This window comes from Plasmopara halstedii (genome assembly GCF_900000015.1).
Source record: "Plasmopara halstedii genome assembly, contig: Scaffold_658, whole genome shotgun sequence".
NCBI classification, from domain to species: domain Eukaryota; phylum Oomycota; class Peronosporomycetes; order Peronosporales; family Peronosporaceae; genus Plasmopara; species Plasmopara halstedii.
Genome location: NW_020187575.1, coordinates 1,714,682 through 1,729,804, shown reverse-complemented (window position 1 = coordinate 1,729,804; position 15,123 = coordinate 1,714,682). Strand labels below are relative to the sequence as shown.

The following is a 15,123-nucleotide window of genomic DNA, read 5'->3' as shown; positions in this document are numbered from 1 at the left end:
GGGAGCTGCGCTCCCCGCCATACGGAACGAGAACGGAGTGCGTATTTGGTGTAGAAGATATGCAGAACGACAGGAATGTCCCTTCCTCCTCAGTGAACGGCTCTATCCTTTGTCCATTGGTTAAGCTGGAGGCATCAGTCCAGGTCTTGGAGAGTCAATACGACCGCTCTCAGCGTAGAATACCTCAGCCTTCTTCTCGCTGAAATTACCTTGTAGGTCGATAACCGCACCCGTGTCATTCTAAAAGTTGCGCTGAACCCTCTAATGGTATGTAAGGAAAAGGAATCTCGATGCGAATGGATACTAGTCTCGTTGAGCTTGAATCAATAATCAATGCCTTAAAAGTATGGGTGAAAGCCAGTGTGATCCACATGTCGGTTAGAATTCCATTAATCCTCGTGGTATCTTGTCAGTTGAGAGACGCTAGGTACCGCTCCTAAAGTGGAGCGTATGACTCATTCTCTGTGAAGCTATTTCTGTGCATAGTGCACGGCTACCTCTTTGCACATTAGCCATCCTTAAAAAATTCTCATGACTGGATAATATTGATAAGAATCTATCAGATTATGATAGTCCGCTCCGCAGAGGTGCTGTCAATTACTTCTCTCTCGCTTACAGAAGTTTACGTAAAATAAAACTGATAAAAGCCTGTAGTTTTTTATTATGTCGATCCCATTAACACAATTATAATAACAATCTTTGGAGCTGTCATATAATATGCACGTCAGGTATCTACCAATCATCTTGTTGGGAATTGTGTGCGCCATTGAAACGGCGGTTCAATATTCGAGCCATGATGCTGGGCGTGAAGGAAAGTGTGAGCGGCAAGCTGTACCGGTTGACAGCAGATGGTGCAGAGGAACGTGTGTGCGGTGGCAAGGGTGCTGTCTACTTGAGCGGGCCTAAGGTTGCGCTACGCTGCTGCGGTAAGACGAGCATTGTAGCTACACGTCAAGCAAAGCAGAGCGTCTTACGTCAAGGCGATGTGCTGCTGCTTGGGCTGCGCGACACCTTTTACGCAAACGGAACACTGACTAAGTATGAAGTAGTGGATGCAAATGCAGCACCATCCAAGCTGGCACTGCACGTGCTACCCACGCGTGTGCCGAGCATTACCATGAGTTCAGCGGCCTCCAATATTGTGAAACCCAAAGCGAAGCGTGCTGCAAACCCAAAACACGTTTCGTCGTATTTTTACGGGATGAATGACTATCGTAGTCGAAAGTTCAACGAAAAGAAGGACCATGTCGACGAAGTAATAGCCTTAGCAGAAGACGCTGACGAAGAAGAGGATGAAATAGTGCCATCTACGAGACGACGTTCAAATCGTACTAGAGCAATTGTTGAGTCTGACGATGAGACAGAGACGAGCAGGTTCACGGCGCAAGAGTCATCGGGATGGGCGCCTCAGGATCAAAAAGTATATGAAAAGGATTCAGGACACTCGACGTCTGCTGCAACCGATTGGATGGCCGCTTTTGGACGTTATGGTGTTAAGAAATGCAAGTCAGATTCTAGTGGAACATTGTCAGATGGATGGAAACGGAGGCGAACGGATGGAAAACATACAACGAAATCCAGCACGTGCAGGATGCCCCTGTACCAAGATATCAATGAAGAGCTTGACGAATTGGACGAGGATGAGCATTTCTCGCGTTCTCATGATGAAGTTGGGCAACTCTTAGAAGAATGTGAAAGAATTGCACGGAAATTGCGGTTGTCAGTGAAGGCTTGGTCGGGCAATTCGATAAAATCGACAAATTCCAGTCCATCGACGTCTCCTGGAGATGCAACGGACGAAGAGGAGGCTTTTCACATGTCGTTGGCGTCAATTAAAGGATCAGACCGTCGTGTCGTTTCTCAAACAGATATTCCCAACATCTCAAAATCTCTCAAGTTAAAGCCCTATCAAGTCGTTGGTGTCAACTGGTTATTGTTGCTTTACGAAAACAAAGTTTCCGGTGTATTGGCCGATGAAATGGGACTGGGTAAAACTGTGCAAACGATTGCGTTTTTATTGCTGCTCAAGTCAATGAAGACGAGCAACGTAGGACCCCATTTGATTGTAGTACCAGCAAGTGTGCTTAATAATTGGAACCGAGAGTTTGCGTGGATTGCACCGACTCTGCGTATTGTCACATATCATTGCGTAAAGACTAATCGGCGTGAACTAGAAACCACGATCAAGAGCGACGATTTTGACGTCATGTTGACAACGTACTCGTACTTTGAGCGTGACTCCTGTCAGGAGGAGCGTGCCTTCCTTCGGAGCTTTAACTTCGAATACATAATCCTCGACGAAGGTCACAGTATCAAAAACTCGAATACGTCCCGATTTAAGCGAATGACAGCATTGCGGACGCGTACCCGATTGTTGTTAAGCGGGACACCAATCCAAAATAAGCTAAATGAGTTGCTGACCATGCTGAGTTTCCTCATGCCACGCATGTTTGACCACGGCTCAGATGAACTCTTGACATTTTTTGATGGAAGCGAAGAGAAGAAATGTGAAAAGGTGCGAAAGATCTTGGCTCCATTTATTCTCCGACGAGAGAAAAAATATGTCTTAAGTCAGCTCGTGCCAAAGACGGTGGCCGTCAAGCTCATTAAGGTTGGAGACGAGCAACGAAAGGCGTATACCAACTTACTGGATGCTGTGGTCAAGCGTCACGAGGCTCGTGCTGCTTTCAAAGCGGCAGCAATAGAGCAAAAGAAGAACAAAAGTAAGGACAACAGAGCAATTCGTCAACTTCGTGACTTGACGAACTCGTATGTTGCGAAAGCTAACAAGGAGCAGAGTACTATATCCATTTTTACGCAATTGAGGAAAGCTGCAAATCACCCTGTATTGCTGCGTCAACATTTTGTGTCAGACAATGTGCTGGATACTATGAGTCGTTGTCTGCATCAAGCTCAAGCATTTGGCAATCAATGCTCGATGGATCGAGTCCGACAAGAGCTCGAGTCCTACAGTGATTTCGAGCTGCACGACTTGTGCGTACAGTATGCAGCAATCGATGACCTGCGCCGGCTCCAATTACCGATGGAGACTCTACTTGCGTCAGCGAAGTTTGACTTTTTGCGATCATTGCTTCCGCAGCTTCATAAAAATGATCATCGTGTCCTGATTTTCTCGCAGTGGACAAAACTTCTTGACTTACTGGAGATATTGATGGGGCACATGAAATACCGGTATCTGCGATTGGATGGATCTACTAACATTCAGGAACGGCAAGGACTCATTGATACGTTCAATAGAGACAAGGACATCTTTGTCTTTTTGCTATCTACTCGCGCTGGCGGTCTCGGTATAAATTTGACATCGGCAGATACAGTCATATTGCACGATTTGGACTTCAATCCAACTTCTGATGAGCAGGCATGTGATCGATGTCACCGAATTGGCCAAACCAAACCTGTGTCCATCTACAAGCTGGTGTCAGAGGGCACAGTTGACGAAGATATTTACAAACTCGGCGCATCCAAGACAGAATTGAATCACAAGATATTGGACAAGCTTAACGCGAACACTGGTGGTAAAAAGAAGACCAAGAATTTGGACACATTAACTGTCGAAATGTTGTTGGCGTCAGTCATTTCTGACTATAAGAGCGCACAGTTAGAAGCGAACCATGAGTGAATTTAATAAATAAATTAATTGTCGCTAATAGGTGCGTAGCGGCGATTTGAAAATACACTTGGATGAATTTACACGCATTGGATTCTGCAAAAATTATTGTTGAGTCAATCTTGGATTGTTACATCAAAACTGTTTGAAAAAAGAATCAGTACAAAGTATCAAGGTGTTATGGATTAACTTACCGAGCAACTAACCTATTCCGGCCGAAAATTTTTCGTGTCAGGAACAAACTGAAAACGAGAAATGTTAGTTCTTTATCAGGTATGATAGAGTTATTAATACGTACAATGCTGTTGCTCTCGCGGCGAGCCATTTCGTCTTCAGATTCCTCGGTTAATGGCGAAAAATGTTGGTAGCTCATATGAGATCGAGGCATATCATCACTGAACGTGTCATCGTACTCATAATCATCTTCGTCTTCGTCTTCCAAATCATTAATTGATCCCAATCGATGACTTAACAACTCGGTTGTCTGCCGTATATGTTCAACCATGGCTAAGATGTCAGCTAGGGTTGCTGGACCCGAATCCTGTGGTGAATCTGTACGTCCATAATCAAGAGTTCGGCGATGACCAGTTGTTTCGTTAAAACTTGACCCTCTTCGTGAAGGTCCCGAATTTGCGCGATGCATCGTTAGTATTGACCGCTTGTAGGACGAAGTGTGGGTGCTCAAAGATTTAATTAGACCAGAAATCTGCGCAAAATCACGAGTGCTATCTCCACCGTATGATGACTCCAAAGGCAATTTGACTTGTAAGTCTTCATGTTTAAGAGGACGTATCCGACTTTGTCTAGAATTTACAACACGAGACAGGCGGTGCACAGGCTTAGACGCACGATCAGCAATATCTTTGAGTTTGTCCCCAAGTTTCTTGGCGCGATAAATAGTACGTAATGATAACGACATTCTCCTCTGCTTGAGTGATTTTTCCACGACCAAAGTAAGTTGAGTATGCGCCTTTGCTTTTTCGATCGGAGATTGTATGTTCATGTTATCAAGTTGTCGTTTAATCACTGTTCGCTTCATGCGTTCTCCAAACTCAGGATACTCTGCCGCGATTTCGTCAAATGCATGTTTGCTTAATACATTTAGATCGCAAATATTGACAGCTCGCACAGTATTGGTTCGACGCACGTCAATCACAAGTGCTGTTTCTCCAAAAAAGTTTCCGTCACGCAGATATATTCGTTTTTCTGAGTTTTCGGGATCTGGAATCAAAATTTCCACGAGCCCCTTGCGAACAATGAACATTTCTTTTCCAATATCATCACAGTAAATGATCGTATCACCTGGCAGATAAACTGCAGTTTCCAAAGCAAGACACACTTTGCCCAAAAATCGTGAATCAGATCCAGCAAAAAATGGCACGGTCTTTAGCAAGTCTTTGTACAGGTGCAACGCGATAGTCGTTTTAAGCGGTTTTGAAATGCCGGGCTGGTTAAGTAGCATCATGTCTGAATATGCGCGTTGCTATTGAAAGTATAAGAAATATATGAGAATAGGAGACCGATTGAGTTCCAAAACTACTTACATTTATCCACAAATAATCGTAGTTTCTTCGAACACGATGTTGCAGCTCTTCCGGCAGCTCATAATATTTCATCTCAGCTTTAATCATGTCCATCCGATTTCTATATTGAGCTTTTTGCTGGTCCCAACTCATAAGAAGAGCAAGAACATTGCCGAAGAGAAAAGAAGAGAATATAGTTCCAAGCATAAACACGGCGAGGCTCATGTAGTAGAGCTCGATTGTCGCTTCAGTCTCAGGATTCTTTAATTTCGCAATGCTCGCATATTGCGTACTTTCGCCAATTCCCAAAAACATAAGCATGATGATGTGAACACATTGAGTGTATAAAGGTGCAAACTAGAAGTCACCAAAAATGACAAATATCAAATCAACACCTTTGAAGATAAATTTCAGAAAGCAAACCTCGTCTTCAGTGCAAACTACTTCACCGCGAGAATTCGTACACTCATTGAACAAACTAACCCATAAGCAGGCAAAAAGGTGCAACCCCATGGCCAGACCCAGAAAACTGACAATGAGATTGTAATACTTGGCGTACTCGCGAAGATACTTCAGTAATCGACCGATTCGAAGCAGCTTTGGAATTTTCTGTAACTTAACGATTTTCAAAGATTTACCCGACGATTGTACAAACAGCACCAATGGAAAATTGGAGATAAGATCAACTATGAACCATGAGTGCAAGTACTTGTGCGCTACTTTTTTGGGATCCATGACCACCTCACCATTAGACACAATACCCGTTCGTAATGTCATCACCATATCTATTTAGCAAGATAAAAATGATGTGATAATTCTCTGACTTAGTGTCAAATGTAAAGCAATGCCCACCTGTGACGAAATAGACATCAATAAATATGTTCATGCCGTTCAAATGAGTCCAATCGTAAAATTGAAACCCAATAATGAGCGGAATCTTTTGGCATGTAGAAATTCGTGAGCAACTTGTTTGATAAAACCCATCCATTATACGCACCATTACGCAGACATATAGAACCAAACACGCAGTCATTATTTCCCATGCTCTACGCAATTTTGAATTCGGGTGGATCATAAAGCGACTGGTGTTAAGCTTCCGGTCGTGGTAAATGTCGATTGAATGAGCGTTCATCGACTTTGCTAGTACTGCTAACGATCCCACTACCTTCCAGCTGTAAGTCTTGACGGCCTCATCTGTCGAATCAGTCACTTTGATCGTGTTGATCTCTACACCATCGGCTTGTTTTGATTCATCTTGAGTCTCTTCATTCGTTTCTACACCAACTTCATTGCCTTCAGAGTGAGGCAGTCGCTTTTCTGGATGCAAAGATTCCAAGCCACCACTTGATTCCATCGTTGGGGTTGAAAAGGCGACTTGATCAGTTTCTTGTGTAATTACTGGTGACACAAGCTTCGCCAGTAGTGCAGTCTCTTGTTCCGATAAAACTATTGCTTCGTCATTGACCGAAGTTTTTGACATCGTCTCATTCTCTGGTACCACACGACTACAGGGGCATGTTTCGCTGTTCGGACCTTTCATACTAACCATGTTGTACTCACGACAGTGCCCTAGCCTGATGATTAGGTACTTGAACAGACAGCATTTTGTCGTTTTCGCGACCACAAATAGGAATGTGTTTGAAACGAATACTTTTTTAGCAGATACGAGCAGAAAAATTCCTGAAATAATTGTTTGAAAAACAACACCATGAGAAAAAGCCATCCCAACGAATGTAGATTTTCCAGACGCTTATGTGATTTGTTTCCTCTGCGTAGAGCTCGATATGAAGACGTAAGCGGTTTTATATCATTTCTGTTTCCTAGATGTAGAATGAAGAACAGTCTGCTTACTCTCCGTCACGGATATGGAAACACTCAATAAATACCATTCAGAATTTTTTTTCTTTAAATAACAAATTTATATAGTGCTTACTTACTGACAAGGCGCCACTACTCGTACTATAATTTCTTTTCTGTAATAAATGTCAAGTATCTACAGTAAACATTCAAACCACTTGACAGGCATTTTCGCGGAATTAAATAGACCATCTCCATAGTAGAATGTGGTATCGGCGTGATTGAGCTGTGATACGTAAAATTGGTCTTTGAAATGAGTTCCAAATTTTTCAAGTGGAAAACCTCCTGCACAGCTTTGAAACTCGACCATCCCATCGTTTTTTTCGGATTGATGCGGAAGCGCAGCCCCAAGCAACCAATACTTGGGCTGGTAAAGTGAAAAGAGTCCACTGTACGAGTTGCTACAAACAGCTGCGTGAACGCGAGTTCGATAGACTTGTTGAGCTGCCTTATAATCGGCGATCAAGCTCAGAGGTACTGTCTTCCCGCCTTCATACAAGAGTGACTTTGCAGATGCGAGTACAGGACATTGGCCAGTGACGTTTCCGATCATTTCCATCAAAACAGAGTGTTTACCATCACAGCCCTCCAACGCATAGTCCGAACCCATACTTCCTGCCATCGGAGCGCTCAAGGCAATCCACGAACTGCTGTTTGCAAAAGCACACCTTCTATTTGCGATGGCTCCTGCAAACATGAGTCCACCCATGGAATGCGTAATAATAATTGTGTCTGCAATTTCGCTCGATGAACCCGACCCGGTCACATTAGTTGCAAGGTCACACAGAATCTGCTGCTGAGTAATATTATTCCAGCCAGTATTCATCGAGTTCCAGATCATGTACTTAAAGTATGTACAGCATGGAGCATGATCGGTCATGTTACCCCAGTACATGTCGAACGAGTCCTGCAGCTCTTCCTCCTCAAAGTCAATACCAAGACCGTGGATGAAGAGACATGGGCGTGGCTTTGACTTGCACGAGCATTTTGTGTCAGTTATAGCAAGGCTGAAGCCATTTAAAACGCGCATTTCTGTGTCAGGAATCCTATCACCAGTCAGCAACGCAATTGCCATGTCACTTACTGCCGTAGCATTCACAGCAACATCACACTTGAAGTTTAAAGCTTCGACTGGCGGTGTTGGAACAGGAACACGGTCTTTTAAGTATGTGATCACGATTTCCATGTCACTACCGTAAATATGAAGACCTAAGGAGCTAGAGGCACAAATCGCTAGATCGAGGCCATTCAGCTTTGTCATCAACAATGTTCCTGATAAACACTTGATGTTCGCACCATTTAAAGACGCTTTGACAACTGGAACAGCGTCGTTGAGTGCAGCTAGCATATCCATAAATGGAGGTATTGTCCTTGGATTCACACATCTTGGTGTTGCTTGAGTTTGTGATGTTGTTGTCGCATAAACGATTCCGTCAAATAGCATATATCGAGTACGATTCAAGCCATCGCTCACGTCCATGTATCCATCATACTTGACGCTAAGTCCATCCCTCGATACCGTCGGGCTAGCAAACACTATAAACTCGGAGTCATCATGTATTCGCATTGACTTGCGCTTTATCATAAAATGGAGCTTTAACGACGGCCAGTCATTTGTCCGGACGTCATTTTGAATAGACTCAGTGTTTGTCTGAAATTTAAATGCTGTCACCCATGTCGAGAGGATATGTACTACGCAGACGACTGCAATGCACCAAAATAGGTACGCGGACGACTGCATTATTGATGTCCAAACCTAGTAAGCCACTGATTGGCAAATTGTGGACTAGATACATGTATTGTCCAACAGACATAGATACGGAGCTAATATCTGAGTAAGAACGTGACAAAAATGAGATTAAAGACCGACGACAGAATTTTACTTGGTGGAGGATCTGCTAAAGTAGAGAAGGCATAAAGTATGATTTGAAACATACCGTACGCCTCATGGCGTTAAACAACGGATCACAAAACGATCTCAGTAAACGACACAGCAGTTTAAAAATGAATCGAAGATTGGCACGAGAAATGGCGATGGCTCCCGCTCTCATGGCAAGCAAGCGCTCGTGGAAAGGTCGCTAGGAGGATACTAAAGCACACGTCCATCACGACGATGCTAAGAACAAGGTGAGATATACTATGACCTTATTCTACTTTTGATTGTCTTTCACCAACCGAGAGGATTATCGCATCCCTGTAGTACCTCGTTAATGTCCTGATTCTCGCCGGTGAACTTTTTCATATTTTCCATCTGACGCAGAAAGTACTAGAAGCGAGAACCGAACTCAGACGGTAAGGATTCTGGCATTAGGTTTATGTCTTTTTTTAGTACTCTACAGCATTAGTGCATTACAGTCAGAATGGCACTAATATAACAAAAACAAAAAAACAGTTTTGGTGTAACATACCACAAAGCGGCAAGGAAAATTATCAATTGTGTTGCTTACGTCCTGCGCGTTGCAGCCCCGGTATTTCTACGACCAAGAGGACGCAGCAATTTACTGGTGCAGCAGAAGGCAGCGACTGCTAGAGTGCGTCCAGCAAGTTGCGAAGTGTGACCTGTCAAAGTGCCAAAAGACGCACCAAATATAAGCAGCAGGCGCTGAATGGATTCTTAGGCACTAAATTGCTGTTTGCTACCAATCAGCCAAAAGGCTACTCAGTGATTGAGTTGGTGCTATAATTTAAGTGACCTACGCCCATTATGCACTAGAAAGATGAAAGTAGTGTTTCGCTCACAAGCAAATAACTTCATGGAGGGATATTTAGAAGAACTAGCTTCAGCTTCATGTATCAAAAGTCGAGTATCACATACGAAACTCGTCAGTAAGTCGCAACAGAGTTTTTGAAATCTTGCATCACAAATACACTTTACTGTCGATTTAGCTCCTGGCTAGTGTGCCATGAGCTCATGATGATCTTCACGAACGAAGACGCCCGGTATTCAATCTAAGCGATTCCAAACCGACATCTGTTATTGTGAATATCGAGAAGAAAAGACAGTAAATTGATCGCGGCATTTGCGCGGCCACCTGAATAGAGCATTACGTAGACGAGAGACTTAGGGCTCAACTCATGGATGATTCGAGAACCTCGAGGCAAAACAACTTCGAAACGTAGTGTCAATAAAATAAACCCTTCGTAAAATAATACCGCGACTATTAAATATGAGAAGAATTAGTGAGGTATAACGGGATACGAACTGAGCGACTGTGTGCGTACACCTTACACTTCCGTACGATTATTCGACGTTGACATTCAGACGACCAAGATATTGGTGCTTGAAGAAAAAACTTCGTAAGGGAGAGGTCCGTGGTTTATAGGCTATCAGCCTCACGTCAGCGATAAAAATAATTTTTATCGGGTTCATAAAGCCTACAGGTGTACTTTTAGCTCAGGATTCTAATTTCTCGATACGTTGTCACTCTTAAAAATAGCAGCGCAAATCAAGAACCTTGTCACTACACAGTCTCTTGGTTTAAGGCGAAGTGTACGAAGACCTCCGTGCATTATTAATATGACTTTTACGTCAAATTTGTGCAAGGTGTACGACTGCCTCGATGTACGACTGCCTCGATGTACGACTGCCTCGATGTACGACTGCCTCGATGCACTTGGTAGCACTGGTTGTCAATTCGACAAAAAGTCGCGTTAGGACGGTATACCCGGTGAGATGGAGCGCGAACTGATCAGTTACCTGCACCCGGAGCAACTAGACACACCTGTGAAGTATTTATCGATTGTTTGTGCGACTGGGTCAGGACATTCACGGAGAAAGAATCAGAATAAATAACTGCTCGCCTGAATACGCTCACAATCTATTGCACAGCGCTGAAGAGGATCTTTCTAGAACTAAGCGTCAGCAAAAAGCAGTTAGCACCCACTGTGAGGCTGCTAATTTCGAGCGTCGGAATTTTTAGGGGCTGGGACCGGAAAATCGCTATCGTTAAATGACAAAAGTTAAGTTGGTATCGATTTGGTCATGCTCCAGACACGCTTGTAGCATTTGAGCTTATAGATCAAGCGCAAAAACTGCAATGACGTGTTGTATCTCTGGAAAAAGCAGTCCCAGCATGGAAAATTGAAACAATATGTTTTCGCACCGCCAAACGAGGCGTATCGGGTGCAATTCAGGTTTCTGTTCAATTGTCGGAAAGCTGACGGATACTAGCAGAATGTGGCCAGCAATTGCGCAATATTATTGCCACAACGGCGGCAGACCCCCTTTCGAAAGCAGTAACAGTTACTATCTCTGCTTTGAGAAGATATGGCTTGCAATATGACCTTTCACTGCCATCTTTTATGAGGAAGTGATAGGTGTCACGGTATACATAATTCATGCCGCGAGGGCCGGTTGGGCCGAGCAGTTCCATGGAAGTTGCATTATCCTACATCGGTATGACTATCAAACATATGTGTCCTACATACCTCTTCCTCTATCGGCTGAGATGTACGAAGAGTCGGTATCCCATACAAGTTCGTTCAACAAAGCCTTTGTGGGAAAGCGTCGAGTCCTAGTGTTAAACGTAGGGCGTTTCAATGTGAGAGACCTAGATTCTATTGTGCTTCATTAAAGCCGAGCTCAACGGGATCTGGAAATTAAATAGCGACTGTTTCTCAGAAGCTCTGGGCTTGAAGCCACTAAGTGGCGGGACTGCCAGTAGATATGGATATTAACTAGATTTTTCTATTTAATCAAGCTTTTTGATATAGGCGGCTGTGCCGCATATATATATATATAGTTGTAATTTTGAACGGAAGAGTACATTTGCCTTGGATTAAGGTTTTGGGTACTCCATGAGATAGCGGATTGCGAGCCGCTACACTCATACTGGTTTTAGTATAGAACGAAGGTCAATGACCTTAAGTAAGCTTCCTCTAAGCAAAGAGCTAAGACAGCCCCGCTGCACTTGGTAGCAGTTGTAGTCGTTAAGACTGATCCTCTGGAAGGAAGAAGGAATACTCTATTTCCCCAGGGCATGCAGGACGGGCACAATTAGCTAAAATCCCTGCTTGGCTCTGAGGGCGTGCAACACCTTGCTTTGCAAGGACCCGACGCGTAAAGCGCGCGCCTAGAGGCGTTTCGAACTATGATTATGCTCTGCTAGAGCATCTAGAGAAGAAGATGCCGGCATCGACTGCGTCAATGATGCCACCGTCGATGACGGATGACTCCACCCGACCCAGGTTGCTCATGGTGAGCTTTAAGACCTCAGAAAATAAGGATGGAGAGAATCCCATGATCTTGATAAGAGAGGCCGAGATGGCTATGGCATCCGCCATGCCCCAGAGCGAGCAAAATCGCATGGCGCTATCTATCTCCAAGCTCGGGTCAAAGCGCAAAAATGAGCACTGACGTGCGGTACTTTGGTTGAAGCGGCGTCCCCTTCCTGGACGGATCTATGCTGCAGCTTTTGCATATGTTCTTGCCGCCTAACCAGACAAATTTGCGTGTGATCGCGTTTCTTCCCCACTCGACTGGGAAAGAAGGAGTTGGTGGACTTTGTTCGAGAATTGCGTACTTCATTACCGGGATGGCAGCCGATCCTCCGCACTGGCGTGGCCAAAATAGAAGTCTTCTGTGTCCATCCGTCTTCTTTTGTAAGAGCAGTGAATGTGGCATTGAATGTCGAACTCAAATTTCAGTCGACACGAATTGGTTGGAATGCACACCCTCACAGCTCGTCGATTGAACCTATGGTTTAACTTTGCCATCGGCTGTGCACTGCTGCCAGCATACGCAGAGGAGAGAGATCGTGTGATCGCGTTCGAATCTCGCCAGCTTAAGGCTGCGGAGAAAAACTACCTAGTCCACGACAAGGATTTTCTTGCGATGAAGTATGCATTTTTCAAGATCAGGGTGCACCTGCTTGGCTCAAAGTCGTATATGATCTACACAAATCATGCATCGCTACACACTGCAATTTAGTCGCTTCGCCTCTCGCAGAGGATGGCCAGGTGGATCTCCTTCTATGCAGAATACAGCTTCGAGGTGAAGTATAAGCTAGGAAAGCAGAATGCTTTGGCTGATGCGGTGTCACGCAGACCAGATTATGAGCTTGCTCATGTCACGACGGTGGACGTCGTCAGTGACGGATTTGATCCGCGCCGCATTCGCGGGTGATGGTATGTGTGTAGCGCTGCTACAGGCTCTCAGGGATTGCGCGCAAGATTACACCGATTTTCGTTGAATAACGTGTATATAGCACCGATTCCACGAATATGCTGCTAATTGCGGTTCGTCACGATCAAGATCTAAAATACCATATCCTCCATGAGGCCCACGACACCCCACTCGGTGGTCATCTCGGTCTTGAGAAGACATCCAGCTCTGTGAGTTGTCACTGCTGGTGGCCCAATCTGTACAAATGGACGAGCACGCATGTGCGCATATGTAAGACGTGGCGGGAAGTTAAAACTCTATCCGAATGCGGCGGCGCTGCTGGCCACTTTACCGGTAACCTCCGGCTGTTGGCAGTCCATGAGTATGGACTTTGTGTCTGGCCTGCCGAACGATTCGGCGGGCAACACGGGTGTTGTGGGCTGTGTCGACCGTTTGAGCAAGATGGCCCATCTTACGGCAGTGCTCGACACCATCGACGGTTTGAGTACAGCGACGCTGTTTGTGGATCGTGTCTTTCGACAACATGGACCCCCGGAGTCAATTGTCTCTGATAGAGACCCGCGCTTCACTGGGAAATTTTGGTCTCCAATCTTCAGGGTGCTGGGCACCAAGTTGACTATGTCAACAACGGACCATCCGAAGACCGATGGTCGAACTGAGCGAGTAAATCGCGTCGTGAAAACGTTCTACTCAGCGTCTGCGCTAATTCACCGAAGCGCCAGAGCGCTATGTTGCCACTCGTAGAGCTCGCTCTGAATAATGCAATGCACTCATCTACCGGCTACCCGCCGTTCTATGTGAAAGAAGACACGTTCTCACTTCGATGGCTGAAAGCCAAGACATGCAGAAAGAATATGCAGATGGAAGAAGCAGATAGAAGAAGCAGAGTAAAAGTTGGTAACTTTGGGGTCGAAGACCTGGTTTTAAATCTTCTTAAACATGAAGTCTCTGCTGTCTTTAAGACAAAGCTCCGTCCACGCTTTATTGGACCTTTTGTGATTGTATAAAGCGAGGTCTGGCATAATCGTTAGACCTTCCGAGAGAGATGCGCACCCACTCGGTGTTTATATGTGGACCTGCTAATGCCGTACAAAGATCCATCGCAAGTGAACGCGGAAGCGTTGGCGCCGGGGCGGCGCTCAAAGGCGCTAAGCCACCCAGAGGTTGTACCAATAACTCATTTTAAGCACGGAGTGAAATGATCACCGTTTAAAACGGCGCCGGGCAATCGACCGTCGCACGAAGTGACAAATCCTTCTGCTCGACGGCTAGGAGCCGCTCCGACAGAGCGCGATACTCCTCAACGTGAGACAGTCAGTGCTCTCGAGGTCCTCCGCACATCGGTATGCGACCTCGGCAAGATGCTCGGCGGAGTGACGATGACGACGGACTTTGTCCTCCAGAGCTGAAGGACCATCGCGAGTTACCGGACGGCGATCGACCAAATCATCGAGGTCCGCCGCCGATTTCTCTATCGATCGACGTCGTCGCCAGGGTCAAATTCATTTTCTTGTGAGTGGCGGGGATACCCAGACTCGGAGAGCTCGTGGGAGTTTGATAAGCCACTTCGTCATGACTGCATATAGTCGTGGACGCTTATGATCAAAAGAATCATGTCGCTCCGCGTCGTCGTGCGCCCCGTGCTTCTTGGCAGTAGCCCGGGAAGCCGAAGGGCCATGAGCTGAGCTCAAACTATGGCCCTGAGCTGCTGTGGTCGTAGACTCACCCGTATGAGAAACCACAGAGCTTGCAGAAGCGTGATAGATTATTTCATGTGTCGCAGGGCGACAATACGTGGGAAGTCGGCGTGGCACCTTAAAATTGGCAAGCCCAAACTGAAAATGGCGTTCTACACGCACGTCCACTTCTTGGCGGCTCCGCTGTAAGTTAGACAGCGAGGATAGTTTCCGGTGCAACTGCACCCATCGCTCAAAGAGCTCTTCATCATTTGCCAGGGGCGAGCACCACAGGAATCGCCCGCATAGCGGGTA

The 15,123-nt window shown here is 45.4% G+C and overlaps 3 protein-coding genes across 3 annotated transcripts; 1 reads left to right on the top strand and 2 right to left on the bottom strand.

The window, feature by feature from the left end:
• Positions 1 to 793: 793 nt before the first annotated feature.
• PHALS_13511 (snf2 family dna-dependent atpase) lies at positions 794 to 3,640 on the top strand (the record flags this gene model as incomplete). Its single annotated transcript, XM_024729285.1, has 1 exon — positions 794 to 3,640. The coding sequence occupies one exon, from the start codon at positions 794 to 796 to the stop codon at positions 3,638 to 3,640; it is 2,847 nt and encodes a 948-aa protein (XP_024579677.1).
• Positions 3,641 to 3,834: 194 nt separating this feature from the next.
• PHALS_13510 (voltage-gated ion channel superfamily) lies at positions 3,835 to 6,700 on the bottom strand (the record flags this gene model as incomplete). The annotated part of the gene is made up of 6 exons (XM_024729284.1): positions 3,835 to 3,870; positions 3,927 to 5,111; positions 5,173 to 5,508; positions 5,575 to 5,936; positions 6,004 to 6,088; positions 6,149 to 6,700. The coding sequence occupies 6 exons, from the start codon at positions 6,698 to 6,700 to the stop codon at positions 3,835 to 3,837; spliced, it is 2,556 nt and encodes an 851-aa protein (XP_024579676.1).
• Positions 6,701 to 7,144: 444 nt separating this feature from the next.
• On the bottom strand, positions 7,145 to 8,575 carry PHALS_13509 (uncharacterized protein; the record flags this gene model as incomplete). Its single annotated transcript, XM_024729283.1, has 1 exon — positions 7,145 to 8,575. One exon carries the CDS (start codon positions 8,573 to 8,575, stop codon positions 7,145 to 7,147), a length of 1,431 nt encoding a protein of 476 aa, XP_024579675.1.
• Positions 8,576 to 15,123: the final 6,548 nt, after the last annotated feature.